General features: G+C 42.9%; 1 protein-coding gene across 1 annotated transcript; it reads right to left on the bottom strand.

Moving 5' to 3' along the window:
* Positions 1 to 16259: 16259 nt before the first annotated feature.
* On the bottom strand, positions 16260 to 19823 carry RPL37A (ribosomal protein L37a). The gene is made up of 4 exons (XM_003254056.4): positions 19748 to 19823; positions 19223 to 19351; positions 18590 to 18672; positions 16260 to 17281 (listed from the first exon to the last, which is right to left on the bottom strand). Exons 1-4 carry the CDS (start codon positions 19748 to 19750, stop codon positions 17218 to 17220), a joined length of 279 nt encoding a protein of 92 aa, XP_003254104.1. The 5' UTR covers positions 19751 to 19823; the 3' UTR covers positions 16260 to 17217.
* Positions 19824 to 27529: the final 7706 nt, after the last annotated feature.

Raw genomic sequence — 27529 nt, 5'->3', positions numbered from 1 at the left:
CTAGACATGACATATAACTTATCTAAGCTTCTTTTCCTCATCTGTAAAATGGGGGAAACAATCATATTAATCCATGAGTTTGAGGAAAACAGAAGGGGAGACAGTGCAGGGGGAGACACACTTGCCAACAGAAACAGTACAATAAATACTAGCTACAGTATTCAGGCATGGTTTGTTCAAGTAACTCAAAGAAGTTCAGTACTGCTGGTGCTTAGAGCGGAAACAGGACGTGACAACAGATGCAGCTGGCAAGGCAAGCAGGGGTCAAGTCATTAAGAGCTTTGTAAAATATGGTCCCGCAGTTACCCAGGGCAGAGCTGTCATGAGGATTAAATGAGTTTATATAGTTCAGGTCCTTCGAATGCAGCCTGGCTCACAGCAAGGTGCATGTGTTAGGTATTCCTGATAAAACTCTCCCAGTGCTAATCATGACTTACAGACCAAAGAAGAGAAGCATATAAGCAGAACAGCCTTGAGTTGAAAGAATAGTTATTTTGGGGAGGGGTGTGCAAAAGACTTTCAGAAGAACATCAGGAAAGAGAAGAGCCACATCACCCCTATAATATTGGTCTTCAACCTTAAGAAATTACATCATTTCATGTGTGAAGGTGTGAAGGTGAGGCATGCACCTTAGAGTGCCCACTTGACAGAAAGGAATGCCTCTCCTCGTGTCTCCCCTCCAAGTTATGCTTCCACTGAGCATCCCATTGGCTCTGCCCTGTGGCAGTGCCGTCAGGGTGTCTCCCTCCATCAGTGTAACCTTTTGACCCACTTGCCAGGGTCTGGGCTCTCACTTAGCTTCCCTCATCAGTTCATGTCTTCATTGGTCTACTCAACTACAAAGTCCAGTGTTTATGATGGTGTATTTAATACTGTCCTCCTATACCAGTTTTCCTTTGTAAAGGAAAAAAATTCTTGAAGATCCCGAAAATGAGGCCAGAGACCTAAACACTGTAATTTGAGAAACACCTGATAAAGTCTTAGTCAATGAAATATACTTTAATGATACATTATCACTGAAGTTTTGCTTTTATGTCTGGTAATTTTTAATATAATCAACAAAATAAAACACTAAATTCAACTTTTCTAATGAGCAGATCATAGAAAATATACCTAAGTTCATCTTCATTATGTATTTGTGGGTGGTTTGTCCCAGAAGACCTATACTTATTAACTCCTTTTGGTCCTTTTTTAAAAGCTTGGTCGTATTATGTTAATTTAAAAAGAACTTGGTATTTACTAAACCATAATTTTACACAGGCTCATATCCATTTTATATATGCCCTCAAGATGGATCTTCCAAACCTTACATTTAATTCTTGTCAGGCTATTTTCCTTCCTCTGGCTATGTTCTATCACCCCCTAGTGTTATATATGATGCTTACAGCCAATACATGTTGACAAATTTCTCTGCTTTGTTGAAGGAATGAATATCCGCAGATAAGTACTTTCTTGGTTTACAGGTTAGGCTCCCCAAAAATGTATGAAAATGAAGTAAGTTCCAAGGCTAAAGTGCACTACGTAAATCTTCAAAAACTAGAGGACCTATTGACTATACTGTGACACCTAGGTTAGTACGCAAAACAGTGAATATGGTGATATACATGCAACAGTAACTATTGTATTTCCCTCTTGACATTGTTATGAATAGCCAGGCATGGTGGCTCATGCCTGTAATCCCAGCACTTTGGAAGGCTGAGGCAGGAGGATTGCTTAAGCTCAGGAGTTTGAGACCAGCTTGGGAAATATAGTGAGACTTCGTCTCTACTAAAAATAAAAAAATTAGCCAGGCATGGTGGTGCATGCCTGTAGTCCCAGTTACTCAGAAAGCCAAGGCAGGAGGATCACTTGAGACCAGGAGTTTGAGGCTGCAGTAAGCCGTGATCGTGACACTGCACTCCAGCCTAGGCAACAGAGCAAAACCCTGTCTCAAAAACAAAAGAGACATTTTTAGGAATACATCAATGTTTAATGCCAATTCAGGAAACAAAATGGAACAGGCAGGCTTCAGGAACAGAAAACAAATCACAAAGGTGTTGGTTCTTGTACAGTGTGAAAAGTCAATTTTTTTAAAAAAAGATTAGCATTGGACAGGCGTGGTGGCTCATGCCTGTAATACCAGCACTTTGGGAGGCCGAGGTAGATGGATCACTTGAGGTCAGGAGTTCAAGACCAGCCTGACCAACATGATGAAACCTCATCTCTACTAAAAAAAAAAAAAAAAAAAATTAGCTGGGTATGGTGGTGCATGCCTGTAATATCCTGTAATTGAGAGGTTGAGACAGGAGAATCACTTGAACCCGGGAGGCAAAGATTATAGCGAGCCGAGATCACGCCATTGCACTCCAGTCTGGGCAACAGAGCAAGACTCCATCTCAAAAAAAAATAAAAAGATGGTTAGCATCTATTACTGCTACCTCTTGAGTACTGAAACATTTCTTAACATTTTAAGTTTTGCTTGATAGAGATTTCTATTATTTAGAAATTAACAAATTCACGTTTTCCAGCTTATGATGATTCCAACTTGCTGGGTCATCTTGTTCATTGCCATTGCTTTTTTTTTTTTTTCCAGATAGGATCTGGCTCTGTTTCCCAGGCTGGAGTGCAGTGGTGTGATCTCGGCTCAGCTCACTCCAACCTTTGTCTCACGGGCTCAAGCCATCCTCCCACCTCAGCCTCCCAAGTAGCTGGGACCACAGGCGCATGCCAGCACACCTAGTTCATTTTTCTATTTTTTGTACAGACAGGGTTTCGCCATGTTGCCAAGCTCAAGCAATCTGCCCACCTCCGCCTCTCAAAGTGCTGGGATTACAGGTGTGAGCTACCATAGCCGGCTCCTTGATTTTCTCTAGTCAGTGTTTCTCTAAGTTCTTCAATTAATTGTTCAATTTGCACCTCAAGAGTATTTTCAGAGCCATTGCCACCTACTTATCTAGTGTTTCATATCTTTACCGATGCCCCGGAATTGCTGAAAAATCATGCACACGTTTTCCATGTTTAACAATATGTATGTCCTTCTTTGTCTATAGCAATGCTTTTTTGCCTTTAAGTCCACATTGTCAGATATTAACACAGCTTTCATTTCATGGATCATTATTTCTTAAATGCCTGTTATATCTTTTTCCACCCTTTTACTTTCACTCTTTTGGTATCTTCGTAACTTTGGTGAGTCTGTTTCCTTATATTTTATTTTTATATCTGATTCCTTGTGCTTTAGGTTTTTCTTTAATGCTTATACTTTGGGTATGTAATCCAATTTGACTGTATCTTTTAATTGACACACTTAGTCTATTTGTATGCAAAGTTATTACTGGCACATTTATATATATAATATGTATATATGTGTGTATATATACATGTGTACACAGGTATATGTTATATACAATATGTAATATTGTAATACATATGTAATATGTACTATATTATATAATTACAAATGTATAAATGTATTTAGATATAAATATATATAAATGTGCCAATAATATATATATGTGTGTGTGGGTATATATACATGTGTGCACAGGTATGTTTAAATCCACCTTACTAGGTACTACTTGTCTTACAAATTCTTTTTCTCTCTCCTCTGTTTTTCAATTCTATTTCCATTGTATTGTTAGTTATATATTACTCTCTATTCTTTTCATGATTATCAGAGATTGCAACATATACTAACTTGGTAGTTTGACGTCTTCCAGAACAATGCAAGAACCTTCTAATATTTTAACACCATTTACCCTTTCCCAATTTATATGCTGCTGTAATACATTTTCGTATCACTCCCCAAAGTTGTTGCTGCTACTATTCATGTGGTCTAAATTCGCTTGTATTTACTGACAGTTCCCATTTGTTGACTGCCACTCCTTCCTTCAAGTCTCATCCATGGATTATTTGCCTTCTGTATGATGTGTGGGTGTGCTAGTGATCAATTCTGTCAGTATTTTATTGGTGGTGGTGGCAGAGGAAACTGTCTTTGTTTCACCTTCATATTCTGATGATATAATTGCTGAGTACAGAACTTGAAGCACTTTCAAAGTATAACTCTATTGTCTTCTGACTCTATGGTTGTTAAGAAGTTAACTGTTAGTGTTACACCTTTTTTGTTACTAGCTGCTTTTATTATGCTCTTTTTGTCTTTGGTATTCAGTAATACTATGACATTCTTAGGTGTAACTTTTAAATTTTTATTTTGTGTAAGTTTACAGGGATACTTTAATCTGTGGCTTGGTATCTTTCACTGGTTTTGGGGGAAAAAAAGCCATTATCATCTCTCCTTTCTCTGTGGGACTCCAATTATATACTGTAACTGAGGCCAGGCATGGTGGCTCACACCTGTAATCCCAGCACTTTGGGAGGCTGAGGAGGATCGCTTTAGGCCAGGAATTTGAAACCAGCCTGGGCAATATAGCAAGAAACCAGCCCAGGCAACATGGCAAGATCCAATCTCTACTACTACTAATAATAATAACAATAAGCTGGGCGTAACACACACCTGTTGGCGTAGCTACTCGGGGGGCTGAGGCCAGAAGACCACTTGAGCCCAGGAGTCCCAGGCTGCAGTGAGCTATGATTGTGTCACTGCACTCTTGCCTGGGCAACAGGAGACTGTCTCTAAAAGGAAAAGAACTCTTAACTAGCTCCTATGTCTTGTACACGTATTTGTTCCTTTTTTGGTGCTTCTTTCTGGATATTTTCTTTTGACAGGGCAAGGTATCTGAAGCACAGAGCTGAAATTGGATGGTAAAGGTGATATGAGTATCTGGAGAGACCACCTTTTCCGCCTGCTGGTTCAGCAGTAGAATGAGCTCAAAGTGATAAGAGAACTGACTCAAGATTTCAATTTAAATGGAACCAAGGTTGAATTCCCTGAGAGAAACATTACTTCCTTAGGAACCAGGACCTCCAAAGTCACCAAACTCAAAAGCAGGTCAAAAGCAAGGGAAATAAAAATGCTTTCAGTGGGTTAACTGGCAGAATTTTCAATGTAGTAAGTTCCACCTCCATCACTTGATTTCTTGACCTATCCATTCTGGCTATGGAAGAGATAGCACTATATACTGATAGATTTAAGGTATAAACTACATCTTGTAGGACAGTACCTTAACCTCTCTATGGTATGGGATATCACACTGATGGATAAGGCATTCTGCAAGCCCATGAATGGTAATACTGGCAGATATATTGTAGGCAAGAAAGACAACTCCATACCCATAATACATGTCTATCCCTGGGATGACAAACTGCTGCCCTTTGCACAGTGGGAGACATTTAATATACACTTATGGAATAGTGTCACATTAGCTGCTCAGCATAGGCCTCTTTTGTTGCAGTTCTATTCACATATCTATGCTTGAAACATCCTCGTGTTCAACCTTGAAGAAGTATCCAGCCTTCCATTCTTGTTCCTCCCAAATCTCTGGCCAGCTGGTACGAACCCATTAGCCATTTCAAGGTGATGTGAGTATCTGGAGACACCACCCTTTTCTGCCTGCTCATCAATCAATATAAGTCTCTACTTCAGACCATCTCTTCTTGCATGCAAAGGAGATACTATCTTAAGTTCTGCCCACTGGGAGGACTTCCCTTTACCACTGTCCTCCCTCTACCTCTGTCCGCTTGCAGCTGATGCCAGTACAGGATGTAGTTCTATCCATGACGCACTTTTCCCTTTTCCATTAGCTGACATAACAAACTCCCCAAGAAGACAACTGATTACAGGAGAAACAGTGAGGCGGTAAGAGAATACACCTAAATATATTCCATGGGAATCTAAGAGTCCATCGGAATCTAAGCTTCACGCTTAAACAGCATACTTGTATTTTCTGGATATTCTCTGGTCCAATTTTGTATAAACCATTTCCATTTTGGAATGGAATGCTGTTGCACACATCTAATTTTATAATTTTATATATCAGATAACATCAACTTTATAATAAACAGATTCAGTTGCAAAGAAACGTGATGTTCCATGCTCAGGTATTAGTAGCAAACCAGACCTAATTTTTAAATAGATAACAGATGTCAGCGGAAGAGGTCATTAATTTCAAATCCCTAGTGCACTACGATTTTTCTTTTGCGGCATCATAGGACATCTCTGTCTGCCACTAACACCTCGAATCTACTTAGATTTGCTAGGTCATACAGACCAAGTGCCAGAACAACTTGGGACTACAACTTGGATCTGCTGCCAAGTCTGTTCTTTCTCCAGGCTCTACTGAAAATTCTGACAGACTCCACTCAAGTCTTACAGGTTACTCAGTAAATGGGACAGAGAAGCACACTCAATGTGACTTATTTTGCAACCATCCCCCTCAATCCAAAGGGACTCAATAAAGATTACGCCTCTTGGTTGGGAGTAGTCTGAAGTGCAGCAACTTGTCTACCACTTTAGGTAGGAAATCCCCAAGATAACCTAAACACCATATTCATATCATACTGGGTATATCATTCTCAACACTTCCTGATCTCCTTAGGTCCACTAGTTATGTCATCAGTATAATGGATCAGTATCTTCCCTAAGACACCAAAATGATCAAGATCTTTCTGGATTATATTATAATAGTATATGAGGCCGGGCACAGTGGCTCATGCCTGTAATCCCAGCACTTTGGGAGGCTAAGGCAGGCAGATCACCTGAGGTCAGGAGTTTGAGACCAGCCTGGTCCACATGGTGAAACTCTGTCTCTACTAAAAATACAAAAAAATTAGTCGGGCATGGTGGTGCATGCCTGTAATCCTAGCTACTCATGAAGCCGAGGCAAGAGAATTGCTTGAACCCAGGAGGCAGAGGTTGCAGAGCCGAGATCGCACCTTTGCACTCCAGCCTGGGCAACAGAGTGAAACTCTGTCTCAAAAACACAAAAAGGAATTAATACTGGGAATTTAAAAAAAACATTTGTTGGCCGGGCGCGGTGGCTCACGCTTGTAATCCCGGCATTTTGGGAGACCGAGGCGGGCGGATCACGAGGTCTGGAGATCGAGACCACGGTGAAACCCTGTCTCTACTAAAAATACAAAAAAAATTAGCTGGGCGTGGTGGCGGGCGCCTGTAGTCCCAGCTACTCAGGAGGCTGAGGCAGGAGAATGGCGTGAACCCGGGAGACGGAGCTTGCAGTGAGCCGAGATCGCGCCACTGCACTCCAGCCTGAGTGACAGAGCCAGACTCCGTCTCAAAAAAAAAAAAAAAAAAAAAAACACATTTGTTTACCAATTCATTTAAAAATAACAACACCATTACATGTTAACATCAGTAACATATATGAGTTGTATATGAGTATATGAGTTGATAGACCTGAAGTAAAACAGTGAAAGTATACTGCTGTCCCTGCAAGTGAAGATAAACTAGTTTTGACTACTTTGCAGATAGGGATGAAAGGAAAAAATACATTTGTTAGGTTAATAGCAGCAGTATGTCATGGCCAGGAGATATGTTGATTTCCTCCAATATAGATTTATACCCAGAATCATAGCTGAGGTTAGTTACGATCATAAGATCATTATTCATGAAAATTTCAGATGTTTGGATAAGCCCTTTATATGTGATTCACCCAAGGATTCCTTTTGTTTTACTGTGTGTAGGAGAGGCAACCCTAGAGGTTTGCACTTGATTTTCCAACCCTAATAGACCTCCCTCCATGGGCCATGGGTCAAATAAAGGAGTTTCACCATTCTGGAAATAGGGTAAAAAACAAAGGATGGAGCCACCATTCCACATTACCCACTGTGAGATATTCAATCCAAGACATCATCTACCATCTGACCTCCAAAAGCTCCTACTCTGACCACAGTGAGTGGTCTCAGGTTCTCATAGGGAAGAGTTGGGGGGACTTTGCCCTCCAACTTGTATACCTGTGGCTCTGTTGTAGTGTTCTTCCATGAGTTGAGGGACAAAATCCAAGGGGCATTACCTTATAATTAGATGGTTTATAAAAGAGTAAGCAGTATAAATACAACCTAAATGGTAATTCAAGCTTGATGTGAAGAACATTTGCCCTCCTAAAATTATGGATAATCTCTAATTTCCTATTAGAGATTTACCTCTCCTCTGTCATCTGTAGTCTTGGTGGGACTGCCAACTAAGGTGCCAAGGGACAGAAGTATGGCCCCCAACTAGGCCACTGGACTCTTCTGTTCAGGTTTTTGACTCTTGAATAGTGTCAAGACATAAAATAGACCAGAAGCTCAGCTCCCTACTGGGGATTCTTCTTTCACTCCTCCCTTTGATATCTGTGAGAACGTCCTATTTTCTTCCCCTTATAAACCTGATCCTTTAGGTTTTTTTCAATTCTGTGAAGCACTCTATTACCCTCCAATAAATACTTTTTCTGCTTTAGTTACCTGCAGTCAGTCTTTATTGCATGCAACCAAACACTCTGGCTGGGACAGGAATTAGGGCAGTGTCGTGATCCTGGCAGCAGGAGTCATGCATTTTTCCCAAAGCTTAATGCTCTGCCTTAGTTTAACTCAGCTGCTGTGTCATTTGATCCAAATTCTCTAAAGATAATTGATTGGTTCCATTTACTCTATCAGTTGTCCATCCCGGGTCCAATCAACTAAGCATATTGAGAGTGTTCAGTTATGAGAAACAGAGTACCAAAGGCTGTAGATGACAGTAGTTATTTTTATTTTTTTTAAGACAGAGTCTCACTCCGTCGCCCAGGCTGCAGTGCAGTGAAGCGATCTCAGCTCACTGAAACCTCCACCTCCTGAGTTCAAGTGATTCTCCTGCCTCAGCCTCCTGAGTAGCTGGGATTACAGGCGCGTGCCACCATGCCTGGGTAACTATTGTATTTTTTTAGTAGAGACAGAATTTCACCATGTTGCTCAGGCTGGTCACAAACTCCTGATCTCACATGACCCGCCTGCCTCGGCCTCTCAAAGTGCTGGAATTACAGGCATGAGCCACCACACCCGGCTTATTGTATTTTTTTTTTTAGTGGAGACAGGGTTTCACCATGTTGGTCAGGCTGGTCACAAACTCCTGACCTCAGGTGATCTACCCGCCTGGGCCTCCCAAAGTGCTGGGATTACAGGTGTGAGCCACTGCGCCCAGACGTGATTATGATGGAATCTCTAATGCATTCTACATGCCCCTCTTTCCTTATATGCAATTCCAAAGATGCCCCCAAGTATCATATGTGGAACCAAAAAAGCATTCATCCCTTCACTAATCAACCCAAATTCCCAATTGGCTACCATACCAAGATGCGATACCTTTGTAAGCTGCTTCTCAGAGACTGGTAATGACAATCCTCACAATTCTGCAAAATATGGAGAGCTGATTGGCCCAAGGATAGGCAAAACTTTGTGTATCAAAAGGAGGAGGTAATCTGATCATCAGAAAATTATCAAGACTAGCTAACAGAAATAGGAAGTATGATGTTACTAAACACTTACCAGGTAATAGGCAAAAGGAAGAGAGACAGTTTACATTCTTGTGACCATAAAATTGAAATGAGCCAAGACAAAAGTTGGAATATGACACAGATGGCTCAACACACCCCTTTCAGTAGTACCAGCAATTGTGCTTCCTCTGAATGCCTAAGACATTATAATAAAAGTTTTACAAATACTTAAAAATAAGTAGGCTGGGGGCAGTGGCTCATGCCTGTAATCTCAGCACTTTAGGAGGCCAAGGTAGGCATATCACTTGAGCCCAGGAGTTCAAGACCAGCCTGGGCAACCTGGCAAAACCCCATCTCTATAAAAAATACAAAAAAATTAGCCGGGCACGGTGGCACCTGCCTATAGTCTCAGTTACTCAGGAGGCTGAGGTGGGAGGATCACTTGAGCCTAGAAGGCAGAGGTTGCTGTGAGCCCAGATCATGCCGCTGCACTCCAACCTGGGTGAGACCCCATCTAAATTAATCACCAAAAAAGTAAATTGTAATAGGATATGGGGACCACAAAATGGTCAGACCTTTTCAGGACATTTAAAATCTCCTTTCTAGTACTGTCATTTATTAAATCGTAAAATAACAGAGGACCCATTTTATCCCAGACCCTATTATGGGGAGTAGATTGCAAAAATGGCCATAATTCTGTATCCACACCCTCTGTAATTTGTAGCTTGTTTCATCAAGAAATAGAGTGTATCTTCGTACTCCTTAAATCTGGATTCGCCTTGAGACTGACTTCTTTGTACTATAATGCAGAACAGGTAATGATGTGTGAGCTTCAATTACCCTGCCACTGCCCTGTGAGCCAACCCAGGCTAGCTGCTGAATGACAGACACATGACTCAGTCACACTTACTGCTCCAAATGCCAGCCAACTATCAGCCAAATACATGAGTGAGGCCATGCTAGACCAATCAGTCCCCCACTGACCTAACAGCTGACCACAGATGCAAGAGCAAGCCAAGCCCAGAATGACCCAGATTATCAGAATGACTTTTAAGTAATATTAATGCTTATTGTTTTCAGTTCTTGAGTTCTGAGGTGGTTTGGATTTAGCAGTAGCTAATACAAGACGACATAAAGAAGTAAACCTAGTCCCTACCCACAAGGACTGCACAATGACAACCTACTGAAATTGAGAATCTTCAACAGATCAACCTCTGATCTTAATAGAATGCAGAGCCCTAACAGATGGTAGGCTTGACATTTTTCACGTCTCTCTGGTGCCATCCTCCTCTCTTATCTTGATCTCTGCTCCAGGAGGCTGACCTCTATGTACTATGTGAATGGGTTCTTTTGCCTACTGGTTGGGCTTGGTCACTGGAGAACAGTAGCAGATAAGGAGAATGAGGCTGGGATATTCATCCCCTTGGGTCACTCTCTGCATGGCCATATTTCATTGGTTGAATCACTCTAAGGTCACCCTTTCCACAGGGCTTTCCTTAATTTCCAGTAACTACTCACTCTCCTCCCTTTCAGGCCACTCTACTATCTCCTATTTTTCCAACATCCTGCACACACTTTTGTAAATGTCTTTATAAAAACCTTGTATTTTTGTAATTTGAATGTGTCATCTGTTCCCTGCTAGGACACTGACTGACATATTACCCAACCAGGGAAATAGCTGGGGAGTCTGGGAGGAGTTCAGGTATGCCAAAAATAATACCATAAAGGACCTTTAGTTGTTGATACGGTTTGGATCTGTGTCCCCACTCAAATCTGATGTTCAATTGAAATCTCCAATGTTGGAGGTTGGGCCTGGTGGGACGTAAATGGATCATGGGGACAGTTTCTCATGGTTTAGCACCACCCCACTAGTGCTGTTCTTGTGGGAGTTCTCACAAGATCTGGTTTAGTGTGTAGTACCTCCTCCTACCCACTCCCCCACCCCTACTCTTCCTCCTGCTCTAGGCTCCAGCCATGTGGATTACTGCTCTGGCTTTGCCTACCACGGTAAAAGCTCCCTGAGGCCTCCCCAGCCATGCCTGCTGTGTAGTCCGTGGAACTGTAAGCCAATTAAATCTCTTTATAAATTATCCAGTCTCAGGTATTTCTTTATAGCAATTCAAGGATGGACCAATATGGTTGTGTATAAAAGTATTGGCTGGGTGTGGTGGCTCATGCCAGTAATCTCAACACCCTGCGAGGCCACTCACTTTAAGTCAGGAGTTCGAAACCAGCCTGGCCAAGATGGTGAAACCCTGTCTCCATACAAAACTTAGCTGGGCATGGTGCCACATGCTTGTAATCCCAGCTACTCAGGAGGCTGAGGAGGATCACTTGAACCCAGGAGGCAGAGGTTATAACAAGCTGAGATCACACCACTGCATTCCAGCCTGGGCAAGAGCAAGACTCCACCTCAAGAAAAAAAAGTGTTACCCTTTTGCTTGCATGCCCCAAACTCCAGCTTACTCTGGTCTAGTGGGTGTAGATAATAAATCATGTAGCTGTAGATCCATGTGGTTGGTCTCCTACTTTTTTCACTGATTATTGCCTGGAAGGAACCATGAGGCACAGAGGTAGAAACTCGCTCTTCTAATGCTCCTGTAAATGGGCCTAAGATGGAAGTGATGCTGGCATCTTGCTGCTTACAGCATTCTCCCAGTCACTGCAGGTCCCAACCTTCTATGTCTGGAAAGACTGGGTGCAGCCAACTCAATGGGAAAGCAGAACAGAGAAGCTACAGGAACCACCTCTCAGCCACTAGGAATTAAACCTGTCCTCAGTTCTTGTGGTTTCCCTTTTTTCAGAATGGCTTTTTCCATCTCCAGTCAATGCCCTCTAAGCAAATGACACCATCCTTTCCCCATAGTGCTTGGAAAAATCCTTTTATGGTTCCTGTACAAATGCAGCCAACACATCTCATTTTCTCTACAGCCTGAAGTAAGTCAGAGACTAAGTAATCAAAAATTACACTAAAATACTTAAGTGAAGCCCCTGAGAAAATAGGGTATTATTTGATCCTTAGCACAAATGTGCTAGAATTTAACCCATGACAAACAGGCCCATACAACAACTTCCCATAGACAATATAAACCGCAAAGGCAGATCCGATGGAAAAAGAGGAAAATAAGCCTTCCTCTTACAAGGAATATCCTAAGATTCCGAAGAGATTTGAACCTCAAAAGTGTTTCATATTCTGGGCACGGTGGCTCATGCCAGTAATCTGAGTACTATGGGAGGCTGTGGCAGGTGGATTGCTTGAGCTCAGGAGTCCTGAGACCAGCATGGGTAACATGATGAAATCCTGTCTCTGAAAAATACAAAAGGTAGCCAGGCGAGGTGGTGCACACTTGTAGTCCCAGCTACTGGGGAGGATGAGGTGCGAGGACGGCTTGAGCCTGGGAGGCAGAGGTTGCAGTGAGCTCAGACCACACCACTGCACTCTAGCCTGGGTGACAGAGCCAGACCCTAACTCAAAAAATAAAAATAAAAAATAAAACAAATCTGGTGTGTATGCACATACACACACACAAAATGACTTCAAAGTATTTTCAAAGATCTTATTGAAGCTCCTTGGGCCAAAAACAGAGTCTTCCTTGGCCTGAACCCTGTCTCTCCCTTTCCCTGACATCGTAACTCATGCTTTTGCCATAGGCAGTTTCCCTTCTGATTCCTTCTCCTTTGGCCTGATAGCACCCTCTAACACCCACCCACCACCCCATCTTTGAAAAACAGCATTATGTCCAAAGTGTTACTCGTCTTTCCAAGATCTACAGTTCCTGAACATGTGAGTGTTCTAGATCCAAATTTAACTAATTTGTTCTGTTTGAGAGGAAAACTATTATATCCATCTTATAGATGAAAAGATTACGCGGCACGGTGGCTCATGCCTGTAATCCCAGCACTTTGGGAGGCCGAAGCAGGTGGATCACCTAAGGCCAGGACTTCAAGACCAGACTGGCCAACATGGTGAAACCCCGTCTCTACTAAAAATTAGCCGGGCGTGGTGGCATACGCCTGTAATCCCAGCTACTCGGGAGGCTGAGGAAGGAGAATCGCTTGAACTCAGGAGGCAGAGGTTGCAGTGAGCCAAGATCATGGCACTGCACTCCAGCCTGGCGACAGAGCAAGACTGTCTCGGAAAAAAAAAGAAGATTGAATTTTGGGAAGAGGATTAAGTAATTCCTCCAAGGTCACACAGCTAGTATAGCAGAACAACCAAATTAACGCCTGCTTGACTCTAGAATCCACATTTTTTTTTTTTGGTTGAGACGGAGTCTCGCTCTGTCGCCCAGGCTGGAGTGCAGTCTCGGCTCACGCAATTCTCCTGCCTCAGCCTCCACATTCTTAACCATTATGCTGGAGACAGTTCTTGTCCTTTCCAACTGTTTACGTTCCCGAATAAATTTCAGAAATATTTTGCACAGCTCTGGGGTTAAAAAGAAAAATTAGCGTTCTGATTGGAATTGGCATGTATATATACATAATTACTTCAGGAGGAAATAACACTTTCACCATAGTTTTCTAACTCAGAGTTTATAATTAAGCTTAATTAAGCATACTGTTTCCCCCCTGCTATAGTGGGACTTGAGGATGGTGATTATGTCCTGTCCATACTGCAGGGAGTGGTCAACAAAGGCTGGTTTAATGAACAGTCTCTACCCTCAACTAAGCCCCTGCTTCATTAAGTGAACCCATAAAAATACCTGTGGGTCTTTGTGTCAACCATACCACCCACTCTCCCGACACTACTCTGCTCTCAAGGGCCCTGACATACAGGGTTGATTGTGGCATGACATTAACTTGACCCTCAACTTATGTTGATGTACCCCAAAGCATATAAACAATGTTTCCATTCCCTGCTGATGAATTCTGAAGTGCTGAAGTGCTATCAACAAAATGGCTTTTAGTTTCCCAGAGGAAGACGGCCAACAGTAAAAACGTTGTACAGATTGCTCGGTTCTAGTTGCTTACATTCCCAAGTTAATGTATTATTTCCAATCTTAATTAAACAGATCCTCCCCAAACCCCTTCAGTCCCAGTTCTCCACACCTCACCTGTTGCTGACAAAACAAAGCTCAAGCTTCCCCATGTCTCAACTTCTTACCCAAAAGAAAACTTGGAATTAGACGTACTTCTGTATTGGCTAATCTGTACATTTATCACAGGCACCCGCATAGTTAGGATACAACGAAATGGCCTGGTGAAAAACACAAGCCTAACTTACTTTTTATATCACAAAACAATGTTCAATTAGATGACTTAGAGTCAAAGGCTCAGAAAACCACTGTGAAAACAAGCCAGGGGATGAAGTTGCTTAAATAACAAAATGAAGGTGGGCATCTTTAGGATGGTAAAAGGCAGGTAAGGAATACTGAGCCCATAAAATAGAAGGCAGACTAGTACAGCAGGAAATCAGTTAGGAGCCAGAAACCTAATTTTCAGCCCTACCTACATCACCTGCCTTCCTATCATCTTGGGAAAATCACTATTTATTTAGGTATAAAAATATTTATCTCAACACTTTCACTGGTCTGTAAGCTGTCCCCCGCCCTTTCCTCTGTAACTGTCATAAAAAAGCAATACATGGCTGGGTGAGGTGGCTTACAGAATCCCAGCACTCTGGGAGGCCAAGGCTGACGTTATCAGTTGAGCCTGGGAGTTTGAGACCAGCCTGGTCAACATAGCGAAAGCCCATCTCTACTAAAAATACAAAAACTAGCCGGGCTTCGTGGCATAAGCCCGTAATCCCAGCTACTTCGGAGGCTGAGGCACAAGAACTGCTTGAACCTGGGAGGTGGAGGCTGCAGTGAGCTGAGATTATGCCACTGCACTTCAGCCTGGGTGACAGACACTGTCTCAGAAAACAAACAAAAAGTAGTACTTCACTGATTACAAAAATTGAAGTCCTCCATGCCTAATCATGTAACATAGCTTTCTAAGACTCCAAATTAGTAATCCAAACACCCAACATATACTCCATTCTACTACCACGAATTATACAGGAAACTGAAGCAGAGAGGTTAAGTCACTTAACCCAAGTCACCCAACTACCTAGGCAGTTTGGCTAAGTTGGTGTTCTTAACCACAGCATTAGATCATCTAATGCTCATTCAATTCCCTATGCTTACATGAAATCCTGGTCACTCACCTGGAGATCCTATGGAGAGTTCTCCAGGAGATTCACCTGGAGAGCTGTGTCATTCCTGTGAAGCCTGAAAATCCTGACTTGTCACTCCTGGTCCTACCCCTACTGACCCACAGTACTTGCTTCACATTACAAAATCAGTAGGAGTACCATTTTGTGACACAAATGAGATCCACAGATGACCAGTTACTCCTATGGATCTAGCAAACGCTTGACCCAGTGAAGTATTCTCCTGGGGTAGCAATGTTTCTGCCAGAGGCAATGCAGGAGGTACAGGTGAAGGGAGACATCCGTACAAAGGCCAGTAATGGGCAAAAAAACAAGTTACAGAAGATAGGGGTCAGACCAAGTGAAATAAAGGTTTTCACTCTGTCCTAAAGATGAAGTAAATCCACATTCTTATCCAATTAAATTTGCATCCTTAAAGGATTACTGACTCTGGAATAGATAAAAGACATACCAATTAGGAGGACTGAGAAGTCCACACCACAGATGGTTGAGGAGTTAGACTAAATTGGCAGTGAATTAAGTGCATAAAAGTGTCAAAGGCAGGCCTAAAATAACTCGAATTCTCCAAGGCAATTCATTTTTTTGTTACTACAACCATCTGTCAATCTGAAATCAATCCTACGAATCCTTACGTGCAAACTAAAAACTGGAGAATCGCAGACGTTTGCAGCATTTAATGTGAAATTATTTTCATACTGTTTCCTGAAAGATGCTGATACAGTGTAGGTCAAATTAAACATCATGGAAGAGGCAGTATATGCATATCCTTTAGTATATCTTTTATCTTCAGAAACTTTTTTTTTGGAGACAGAGTGTTGTCCCGGCTAAATAAAGTGCAGTGGCACGATACTGGCTAACTGCAACCTCTGCCTCCTAGGTTCAAGTGATTCTTGTGCCTGAGCCTCCCAAGTAGCTGGGATTACAGGCATGTGCCACCATACCAAGCTATCTTTTGTATTTTTCATCAAGACGGGTTTTTGCTATGTTGGCCACACTGGTCTAAATCTCCTAGCCTCAAGTAATCCACCTGCCTCAGCCACCCAAAGTGCTGGGATTTCAGGCGTGAGTCACCGCACCCAGCCTAGACACGTTATAAAAGTATTAAATGTAAGGCTGGGCATGGTGGCTCACGCCTGTAATCCCAGCACTCTGCGAGGCCAAGGCAGGTGGATCACTTGAGGCCAGTTCAAGAACGGCCTGGCCAATGTGGTGAAAACCCCATCTCTACTCAAAATACAAAAATTAGCCAGGCATGGTGATGCGTGCCTGTAATCCCAGCTACTCAGGAGGCTGAGGCAGGAGAATCGCTTGAACCTAAGCGGTGGAGGTTGCAGTGGGCCAAGATCGCTATACTGCACTCCAGCCTGGGTAACAAACACTCCGCCTCAAAAACAAACAAAAAAAGTTAACTGTAATTTAAAAACTAAAGTTTACAGTTGGCTCCAATGCATCTCAAAGTCAAACTGGCAGGAGCAGACTTATAAAAAGCTAATATACATATCTAACTTGGAAGACTTATATTCTTATGCTGCATTTTACCATCTGACTACTAAAAAAGACACTGATTACAATAATCCATCTTGGCATGCTTTTCCAATACAACAGTATTTACACAATGCAAACATCAGAATGTCTAATAAAGTTAACAAGCCAAGGCAATTTTGTTACATAAATTAACCCATTTATTATAGGCCAGTGATGTCTCAAAGAGTAGAGGAGCGTCTACTGGTCTTTCAACTCCTTCAGTCTTCTGATGGCGGACTTTACCGTGACAGCGGAAGTGGTACTGGAAAGAAAGATTCAGTTTCCAACATAATTAAGCATGTTAACACAGAAAATGGCAAATAAGTAAATCTGCCTCGTTTTTGTGTTAAAGTCTCTTCCCAAATTTTCCTAGAAAGAATTATACTGAGATAGACTGCTCTACCAATATCTTGGTGCAGTCAATCCAAAGATCTAACCAACATTAGATTACTCCTCAGAAATTAGTGGCTTCTAAACTACATGACGGCATCCTTTAAGAGCCATGCCTTCAGGATCTTGCAGAATTAGACATACAATCTTATGCATCTGATTTCTCAACCAGAGTTTTGTTTTTTTTTTTTAAGTAACTCAGTTGTGGACAAGCAAGCTTTAACTCCCCCTACCCCATCCCATGAAAAAGAAATGGTCTAAGAGGCTGACCTGAACTTATTAAAAGGGAAATGGACAGATTACAAGAAATGAATAAATTACAAGACGGTACAGTGAGAACAATTAAGGAAATAGAGCGGACACTAAAGTGCCTTTGGGAAAGACAGCTATTGAAATGACTACAAAAGTTTTACCACAAAATTCAGGAACTATACCTGAAAATCACCATCCTATGTGGTGAGTATATAAATGCTAATTCACTTTCCTATCAGAACCAAGAAAGCACTCTAGTTCTCATTTTCCATTCTGCTCTAATAAAAACCCCCACAAGGAATATATATATATTTCAATATTTTCCACTGCTTCCGTTTAAGTTTAAATTGACTGAAACTTTAAAATCCAATTCTTTAATTACACTAGCCATATATGTGCTTAGTGTATTGGACAACACAGCTCTAGACACTAGTTTGTAGTATAGTGTTTGTAGTATCACCCTGTCAGGTGATACTGAGTTGCAGATTCACAAACCTGCAGCAGTCTAATACTGTTCTGAAAGACGACACTGTGGTGGTCCTGATGGCCTCAAGTTTCCAAATACAGTTTTGAACTAACTGACCCCTTCACCTATTTTTATCAAAACTTGCAGTGCAAATCAACGTTCAGTAGATTCAGCCCCACTAATGGACCTGCACAGTATCATGACAATATTCACAACGATGTGCCCAGTGACTATCAAATTCTAAAGTAGTCTGTGAATTAGATTTCCGACTTCTATTTTGGTAGTTTTGTGTTTACTCTTTCAATAACTGAAAATAAACCACCACGGAAGAATCCTGAAAATACAAAGGCATCCTCATTCTCTCAGTCCTAAGAAAGTGTTAAAACTAGCCCATCCGGCAACAACGTGGAATTTGGGCCTATGTGGTCCACACACTTCCAAATACAACAAGGAAAGACTCACTTGTACGTCCAGGCACCGCCAGCCACTGTCTTCATGCAGGAACCACAGTGCCAGATCCCCACAGCTCGTCTCTTCATTTTGGTCTATAAAAGAGAATCAATTTTCACTATGAGCCAATTAAGTATTTTCTCTTACAAGCATCCAGAAGTCTAAATTTGGATTCACCTTATTGTCAGGGATGTGAAAGCCTCCCTTTCTCCCTCAAAAACAAAACAAGGATTGCTGTAATGCAGTATTTTGGACACAAACGTTCAAACCTTTACCAAACAAAAATCCCTCGCAGAACAAGTAGAATGGTATTAGATGTACAGACATCTTGGGAGTTGGTACAGAAACATCAGTAGACAAAACTGATGGAATCATTTCCCACAAAGCAGGTTTGGCTTAGGCTGGGGGCGCTCTGTCAAATGATTATTTTACCCATTAACTTTTAAGTGGTTTTCTTTATATGAGAAACGTTTCACAAAATCTAAAGTTACCATCAACACTTTTATCTTAAAACTCATAATCAACGGTATGAGTAATTCTAACTGCTCACCAGCACACGGCTTATAAAATACCTTGAAGTCAGGCCTCACTTGGGTAAGAAACCTGCCCTCCCTCTCCCCTCACCAGAGACTTTGCCTTACTTACTTTGCCACAGAAAGAGCAAGTGTACTTGGCGTGCTGGCTGATTTCAATTTTCTTCACCATTTTCCGGAGGGAGGCCCCATAGCGGGTCCCGTATTTACCGACGATCCCGACTTTCTTGGTACGTTTGGCCTGTTTAGAGTGAAGGGAGAAACCAGCGATAGTTAGACCTGGAACCCAGGCAGGCCCCGGAGCCTCCACACCCCGTTCCTCCACCTCAATGACGTGTGACCGACATGTGAATTACATGTGACCTAGTTTTCCCTAAATTCAACCCAACAAAACCAGTGCCCAGAGCTGGCCGCGCGCTCCGAAGGCCCGGCGTTAACCTGGCCGGAGCGCGCCAGGCCCAGCCAAGGCGCCCCCGCCCCTCCGCCTTGGGCAGCTTCCGACAATGGTGTCTCCTGCGAAGGCATGGAGACAGGAGAGAACACGGGGCAGGGCAGGTGAGGAGACGGGTGCGGGAGAAGAAAACAAGGACAGATGCAGGTAGATAGAGATCTAGGCCGCACAGAGACCCACACTCACCATGCCGCCGCGACCTAGGTCCGAGCCCAGAGAGGAAGAGAAGCGGTGCGCAGGCGCGGTATTAGGCGGACGAACGGAAGTGGCTGGTAGAGGCCTAGCTAGGAACTGAGCTCTATGGTTTGGGTGTTTTCCGGCGGCCTCCTGAGAAATGTTTGCGATTGTAAGGCGTCTCTCTCACCCAGGTTTACCCACATTCGCAAACTATGGCGACAAACAATCATAGCAGAAGCATGTCCAGATTATTTCACATATATCACAAAATCCTGCAAAGGTACGGGTTCCTCCATTCGATGCACAGCACTTGGCTTGGAGAAGTGCATAAATCTTACATTTGTGGGGCCGGGCGCGGTGGCTCACGCTTGTGATTCTAACACTTTGGGAGGCGGGGCGGGTCAGGAGTTCGAGACCAGCCTGGACAGCAGGGTGAAACCCCGTCGCTATTCCAGATCTCATTTATTTCCCCTCTGCATTATGCTCTCTAAAAGTGGCTGACTGTGCAAGATGCTAGCGACAGTGGTGACTAAAATCCAAGGTTCCACTCCCAGAACAAGTTGCAGGCCAGCTGCAAATGATCATATAGCCACATTAAGAAGTTAGACAGTTTCAAACTGATCAGAGCTCTGAAGGAAAGGACGATGGTTCTGCCCGCGACTAATTCGGAAGAGCCTGGTGTTTCCTGAGGAAAGTCTGAGATTGGAAGGCTGGGGAAAAATTAACAGTCATCTTGGAGTTTTATGTTCCAGCTGCTCCATCTCAGTGCAGATGGCCTGCCTTCCACTTCATTTCAGAACCCACTCCTATGGCCCCACACTAGGCTGTTAGACAGCTTCCTGGTCCAGGCCTGAACCCTTAAACTCCAACATCTTACCCTTTACCCACCATCAATTCTCTGTCCCTCCAGGTCTCTCAAAGGGGTCAGCAGGGAAGAATTGGATTTCTGGTTGAGGCCCGGGGTGGGGAGGGTGTGTTCTGGGACTATACACATGATCTTCTTTCTTCATGTAGAACACACACACTAGGAAGTTTGGCTGCCTTTTTTCAGGGGATGGCTAATCCAGAGGATAAGAAGCTCAGAAAACTACTGGAATAAGAGTGTAAGAGAGAATCCATGATTTGAGGGCCAAGAAAGACCATGAGAGCTGAAAGGCATTGTGTGGTCCTGATTCCAATGAGAACTCCGGTAACAAGTAGCTTCCATTCCCAAAGCTTAATATTAACTGTCTCAAATAATTTTTCACCTGTTCACTTTTCCTCACAATTATGTTAAAGTCAACTTGCATACCTGGGCTGAGATGGGAAGATCACTTGAGCCTGGGAGGTTGAGGCTGCAGTAAGCTGTCATCACGCCACTGTAGTCCAGCCTGGACAACAGAGTGAGACCCTGTCTCAAAAAATATATATGAATCAAATCAAATCAAAGCAACTTGCAAACAGCTATGCACTTCGTATGGTTACAATTGTTGGAAGGTAACACATGGTAGGCACTGAGTATTTTATATGGATGCTCTCATTTAATTTTCCATTATCCTTTATGATAGGAATGATTATTATCTTCATTACTAAGAAAAAGAGAGGAAGTCTCATATAATGATTAGGAAATTAGAGGCTCTGGATTCAGTCTGGGTTCAAAACAGAGCTCTGCTATTTACCAGCTGTGGGACCTCTGACAAGTTATTATATACTTTTCTTTCTTTCTTTTTCTTTTTCTTTTTTTTTTTTTTTTTTTGAGACAGAGTCTGTCTTGCAAAAGATTCTTTGAGGCCAGGAGTTCTAGGCAGCCTGGAAAATATAGCGAGACCCCATTTCCACAAAAAAATAATAATAGGCCAGGTATGGTGACACACATCTGTGGTTCTACCTGCTCAAAAGGCTGAAACGTGAGGATTGCTTGAGCCCAGGAGTTCAGAGGTTACAGTGAGCTATGATCACACCATTTCACTCCAACCTGGACAACAGAGTGAGATCCTTTCTCAAAACAAAAAAAAAAAAGAAAGAAAAAAGAAACTCAATCTCAGGGAAGTTAAGAATCTTGCTCAATGTCACACAGCAATTAGAACTCAAATCTGGTCTGTCTGACCCCAAAGTTAGTTCTCCTAATTGCTAGCTTGTACTACTCCAAATCATAATATTTAGTGCACTGAAAAAGCACATTAGAAAACATACTTGAATTAAAGTCAGGTCCCTGGCACTCAGTCTGGGCCAGGCTCTGTAACTACCTTGTGGTTTGACTTTAGGTAAGCCACAGTCCCCACATGGAGAACCACCTCCCTACCTCCCAGCAGCCATCATCTTTATTTACAAGGAGCTAGACCAGGTGGTTTTCAAGGTCCTGTCCAGTTCTTCCCTCCTATGATTCCAGGAAGAGCTTCCAGACTTTGAGTGCCATTGGGGCAGTGACCGACCATGTGCTTTATTCATCACATCTTGCACATTTTTGTGGAAAAAAGGTAGTTGTCTCTTTATCCTCCCCAATCTGTTATTCCAGCTCTGCCTGTGTAAATTCAAGGAGGAGAAAAAGCAAAAAGTAGTGGATAGTGGGAATAGTTAAATTGATTTTTGCATACATTTTTGCATTTTCTAATTATCTTTTATAATGAGCATGTGCTTCTTTTATAATCTAAAAAAACTACCATTAAAAAAAAAACCCAAACATCTCCAGTAATGACGAGTATACCTACCGCCCCAGATCTCAGGGTTTGTTTTTATTTGTTTTGTTTTGTTTTGAGACAGGGTCTTGCTCTGTCCCCCAGGCTGGTGTGCAGTGGTGTGATCACAGCTCACTATAGCCTTGACCTCCCCAGGCTCAAGCAGTCCTTTCACCTCAGTCTCCTGAGTAGTGCCCAAATAATTTTTTTATTTTTGTAGAGACGGTCTCGCCATGTTGCCCAGGCTGGTCTGGAACTCCTGGGTTCAAGCAGTCCTCCAGCCTCAGTCTTCCAGAGTGCTGGAATTACAGGCATGAGCCACCATGTCCGGACCCCAGATCTTGGTTTATAATATCATTCTTTAATGAAAGGAACCAGGGCCCCTTAGAGAAGTGATTCATTCTAGGACTGCAGCAGGAAATATACAAGGCGAGCCTGCAGTATCTTGTAGTGCCAGAAAGTAAGGAAATGTTCAGAAAACCCTACACTGATGGGGATATGTCAGAGAGACACAGGAGTCAACTGAAAGAACTCCGAATGGCCAAAGCTAGAAAATTTTGAGCAATAAATAAAGTAGTATTGATTTATAATCCAAGTGTAAAATAAATATCCATGGGTCCATGTGGATATAAATAAATGATAGACTAAATAAATGAAAGACAAGAGGCAACTCTCTTTTGCAGAAGAATTTCTTTTTTTTTGAGACCGAGTCTTGCTCTGTCACCCAGGCTGGAGTGCAGTGGTATGATCTTGGCTCACTGCAACCTCTGCCTCCTGGGTTCAAGCAATTCTCCTGCCTCAGCCTCCTGAGCAGCTGGGACTGCAGGCATGCAGTACCACACCCAGCTAATTTTTGTATTTTTAGTAGAGATGGGGCTTCACCATATTGGCCAGGCTGGTCTCGAACTCCTGACCTCGTGATCCACCTGCCTCGACCTCCCAAAGTGCTGGGATTACAGGTGTGAGCCACTGCACCCGGCCAAGAAGAATTTCAAGTAATTTATGTGGATATTCTGCCCTCAAGGAGGGTGAGCATAACTCCCCACTCCCCAAGTGTGGGCTGCACAGAATGACTTCCTTCCAAAGAGCACAGTATAGAAAGGGGAAGAAAGAGTAACTTTATAGCCAACACGACCTCAGCCAAGGTGATGAAGGTCAACATCAACAGTGATAATCTTGTTAGTATGTCCCCTTGATGTGGAATGAAAATGGCACTTTGCCTTTGTGATCTTTCTCCCCAAACCCATAACCTCAATCTAATCATGAGAACAATAGACAAATTCCAAAAGAGGGACATCCTTCAATATACCTGACCAGGGCTCCTTAAAACTGTCAAACCAGGAAAGGCTGAGAAACTGTCACAGCCAAGAGGAGCGTAAGGTGACATGATGACTAAATGTAACATGATATCTTAGAACAAAAAAAAAGACAATATGTTAAAAACTAGGAAGATCCGAATAAACTATAGACTTTAGGTCTTAATAATGTATTAATCTTGCTTTATGAATTGTAACCAATTTACCATACTAATGTTAAGATGTTGCCGGGCGCAGTGGGTCACGCCTGTAATCCCAGCACTTTGAGAAGCTGAGGCGGGCAGATCACGAGGTCAGGAGATTGAGACCATCCTGGCTAACACAGTGAAACCCCATCTCTACTAAAAATACAAAAAATTAGCCAGGCGTGGTGGCACATGCCTATAATCCCAGCTACTCGGGAGGCTGAGGCAGGAGAATCGCTTGAACCTGGGAGGTGGAGGTGGAGTGAGTTGAGATCGTGCCACTGCACTCCAGCCTGGGTGACAGAGCAAGACTTCATCTCAAAAAAAAAAAAAAAATGTTAACAATAGAGAAAATTGGGTAAGGGTATACAAAAACTACTGTCTCCTCAATTTTTTTATATAACTATAAAACTGTTCTACAAAATAAAGTCTATTTTAAAACAACCACCACCACCACCCAAGGAGGTCACCACAAGTCAATTCCGTGAGGACAGCGCTTGTGTTGTTCACCTCTGCATCCCAGGACCTATACAAGAGCCTGACGTGTCAGCGGTAATATCTGTTGAATGGGGGATTGTTACCTTGCCTGGTATAATGGTGATGGGTATACGAAGCATTTTATATGTTTGGGTTTCTCTGCTTTATAAAGTCAGTCCAGTTACGTCAGAACTGAAAAAGGCTTTAGAGATAATGTAGCCCAAACCGGAAACTGAGGCCCAGGGAGGTCAAGTGATTTGCCCAAGGTCACATAGCCATTAAGTGACACCTAGACGTGTTCTCTCCACTGTATCACATGATTCAAGTCTCTAAGTCTATTTCCGCAGCTGCAAAATGAGTATACTGTACAATAAAGGGTCTCAGGAGGATAAAATAACTTCCGTGAAGTGTCTAGTAGACATTTGAAAATAGTGGCCAGAGTGTTTGTTGAGATGCTGCTGCTGCTGCTGCTGCTGCTACCTGATTTCAACATCTCTTTCTGCCTTTTCAGTCCTCTCTCCTCTTCTGCCATACTCAAGGAACTACAGGAGATCTGCCTTCTTCTTTCCCTTAAAAATATGCCCATCTCTTTTCTCCTTACTTTCTTTAGCTTGGACACAATGAAACCACTACAGTCATGGTAACTGATGCCGCTTGAGGCCCACAAAGGGAGTGAGATGTGCCCAAGATGTTTCTCTTCCACCACAGGCCTCATGCACCCTCTGCCTCCATAGGTTAGGGTGGAAGATGGCAAGGGGCCAAGGGAACAAGTCCCTCTTCCTTCAGAAGGGAAATGCACTGCATTTCAGGGATGTTGTCTGTAAAAGCTCTCCACCCAAACAATGCCTGCCTCCAGAAAACTATAAATTAAAACAAAAACATATCCATATTGGTACAAACAAAGGAGACTAGTGGAAGGAGTCTTAAACAAATGCTCACCATGGCCCTCCCTTTTCAGACTGTGCCTCTTGGCCATGTAGGGTGGTGCTCAATTGACCTGGAGAGTGGGTGAGTCAGCTTCATGCTGGGGCAGTCCAGGCAGAGCTGAGGTGAGCCATCCTGGGCTGGCACTAGAGCCTAATTCAGATTATCATTCAGCAAATGTGCTGCCTCCCCCACACCCTCCGCTGCAGAGCCTCCTATGTCTCTGGCCTTCAGGGGGTCTGAGAGAGAGAGCAAGAGAAGAGGGAATGCATGAGGAGGAATGCAATAAGCGGCTGAAAATGAGACACTCCATAATAGGAGGAAATTGTTCATGTTCAGAGCAATTTTGTCAAAACTGAACAATTCTCTTTAAATAGCAAGCTTGAGGATGTACAAATAGCACTCATGAAATCAGCTCTGAGTGACTTCAGAGAATCGGCCCTCTCCTAAAGTCTCAATTTGTCTTTTCTGTGGGCTCATAAATTTCCATCCCTATTAGAGGACCATCCGGTGTGGAGAATGTTAACTGTAATGTGTCCCCATAAAAGACTCAGTAAAAATCACTGCTGACTCACCTCTGCTCTTAAGGAGCCCTCAACATTCACTCTTTGCCTTTAGAAAAATAAATAAGTTAAAAGTCACCTCCAGAGAAGAGTTCTTGTAGCTGTTAACCAGTTCTCTTGGGGCATATGGAACATTTTATTCTTGAAAGAAATCTGAGGTGCAAGCATCATTCCAAATTCATCTTGTGCTGGAGACAGAAAGGGTTTATTGGGGCGTTGTTCCTTCACCTCGTGCCTCAAGAGAGCCTGCTCTCCACAAAGCCCCTGGGGCCACAGACAAGAGTGGAGCCCACACAGCATTGTTGAGAGTCCCTTGAGCTCAGAGCTACAGGCAAGAGCTGACCCAGCAGGAGAGGTGAGGCCCTCCAAGGCAGTCCTGGATGCCCCGAAAGAATAAGAGTGTGGGAAATTGACTCAGGCAACCCTTCTTTCCTTTCCTCCTTCTCCCCTCAAATTCCGTTTAAACTCGTTCTAGTTATTAATGGACCCGTCACAGAGCATTTACACAGGAAGTGCACACATAAAGACTGGAGTAGCTACTTGGCAACTCTTAAGTGGGATAAGGTATGTTAAAAGAAAAACTTTCAACAAATTAAATTTAACAGAGTTTAATTAAGCAAAGAATGATTTGTGAATTGGACAGCCCCCACAACCAGAAGAGGTTCAGAGCAGCTCCAGGGTTGCCACATGGTTGGTTCACATTTATGGACAGAACAAAGAAAGTAACATACAGAAAAGGGAAGTGAGGACAGAACGAGCTGGATTGGTTGCACATTTGCCTTCTTTGAACACAGTGTGAACGATTGGCCACCTGTGATTGGCTGAAATGTGGCTGCAGTAATTGCCTGAGACTTGGCTACTTGTTACAAGACTGGGTCCCAGTCTGTTTACCAATCCAGTTAGGTTACAGTTCACTCTGCACGGAGAAACCTTTAGGCCGACTTTAAAATATGTAAGGAGGCAACATTGGGTTAAACTTAATTTAACAAGTAGCAGGAGGCGAAGGTTGCAATGAGCTGAGATCGCACCATTGCACTTAAGCCTGGGTGACAGAGAGAGACTCTGTCTCAATAAATAAATAATAATTTAACGGGTAGATCAATGTGAAACAATGGCCAAATACATCATGTGAAGTGAGTCATTTTCAGTATGAAGAATTTGATACAATTTTCGTAAAAACAGCTTCTATGTGTATTTTACGTATATTTGTATGCATAGAGAATAAATTACAAATGGCTTCATCTCAAATTATTTAGTTATTACTTCTAGGAGGTAGGGCTGAGGGAGGGAGGGAGGAGAATGCAGGACTCTTATTTTTGAGCTTATACTTTTCTAGATGAATTTTTTTTTTTTTTGACAGAGTCTGTCTCTGTTGCCCAGGTTGGAGTACAGTGTCACGATCTCAGCTCACTGCAACCTCTGCCTCCCAGGTTCAAGTGATTCTCCTGCCTCAGCCTCCGGAGTAGCTGGGATTACAGGCGCCCGCCACCATGCCCAGCTAATTTTTTTGCATTTTTGGTAGAGATGGGTTTTCACCATGTTGGCCAGGCTGGTCTCAAACTCCTGACCTCAGGTCGTCCGCTGCCTTGGCCTCCCAAGGTGCTGGGATTACAGGCATGAGCCACTGCACCCAGCCTTAGATGTATTTTTACATCAAGTTCATAATATTGGA

The sequence above is a fragment of the Nomascus leucogenys genome, chromosome 22a (genome assembly GCF_006542625.1).
Source record: "Nomascus leucogenys isolate Asia chromosome 22a, Asia_NLE_v1, whole genome shotgun sequence".
Classification (NCBI taxonomy): Eukaryota; Metazoa; Chordata; class Mammalia; order Primates; family Hylobatidae; genus Nomascus; species Nomascus leucogenys.
The sequence above is the reverse complement of the archived record's forward strand: the minus strand, read 5'-3'. Positions and strand labels throughout refer to the sequence as shown.

What these genes read in the sequence shown, in the direction of transcription:
- RPL37A (XM_003254056.4), bottom strand. An exon ending in CTTGCTCTTTCTGTGGCAAA is followed by an intron (nt 18,673 to 19,222) that starts GTAAGTAAGGCA and finishes TCTCTTTTATAG; the next exon opens with ACCAAAATGAAGAGACGAGC. An exon ending in GGCGGTGCCTGGACGTACAA is followed by an intron (nt 17,282 to 18,589) that starts GTGAGTCTTTCC and finishes CTTTCTTTCCAG; the next exon opens with TACCACTTCCGCTGTCACGG.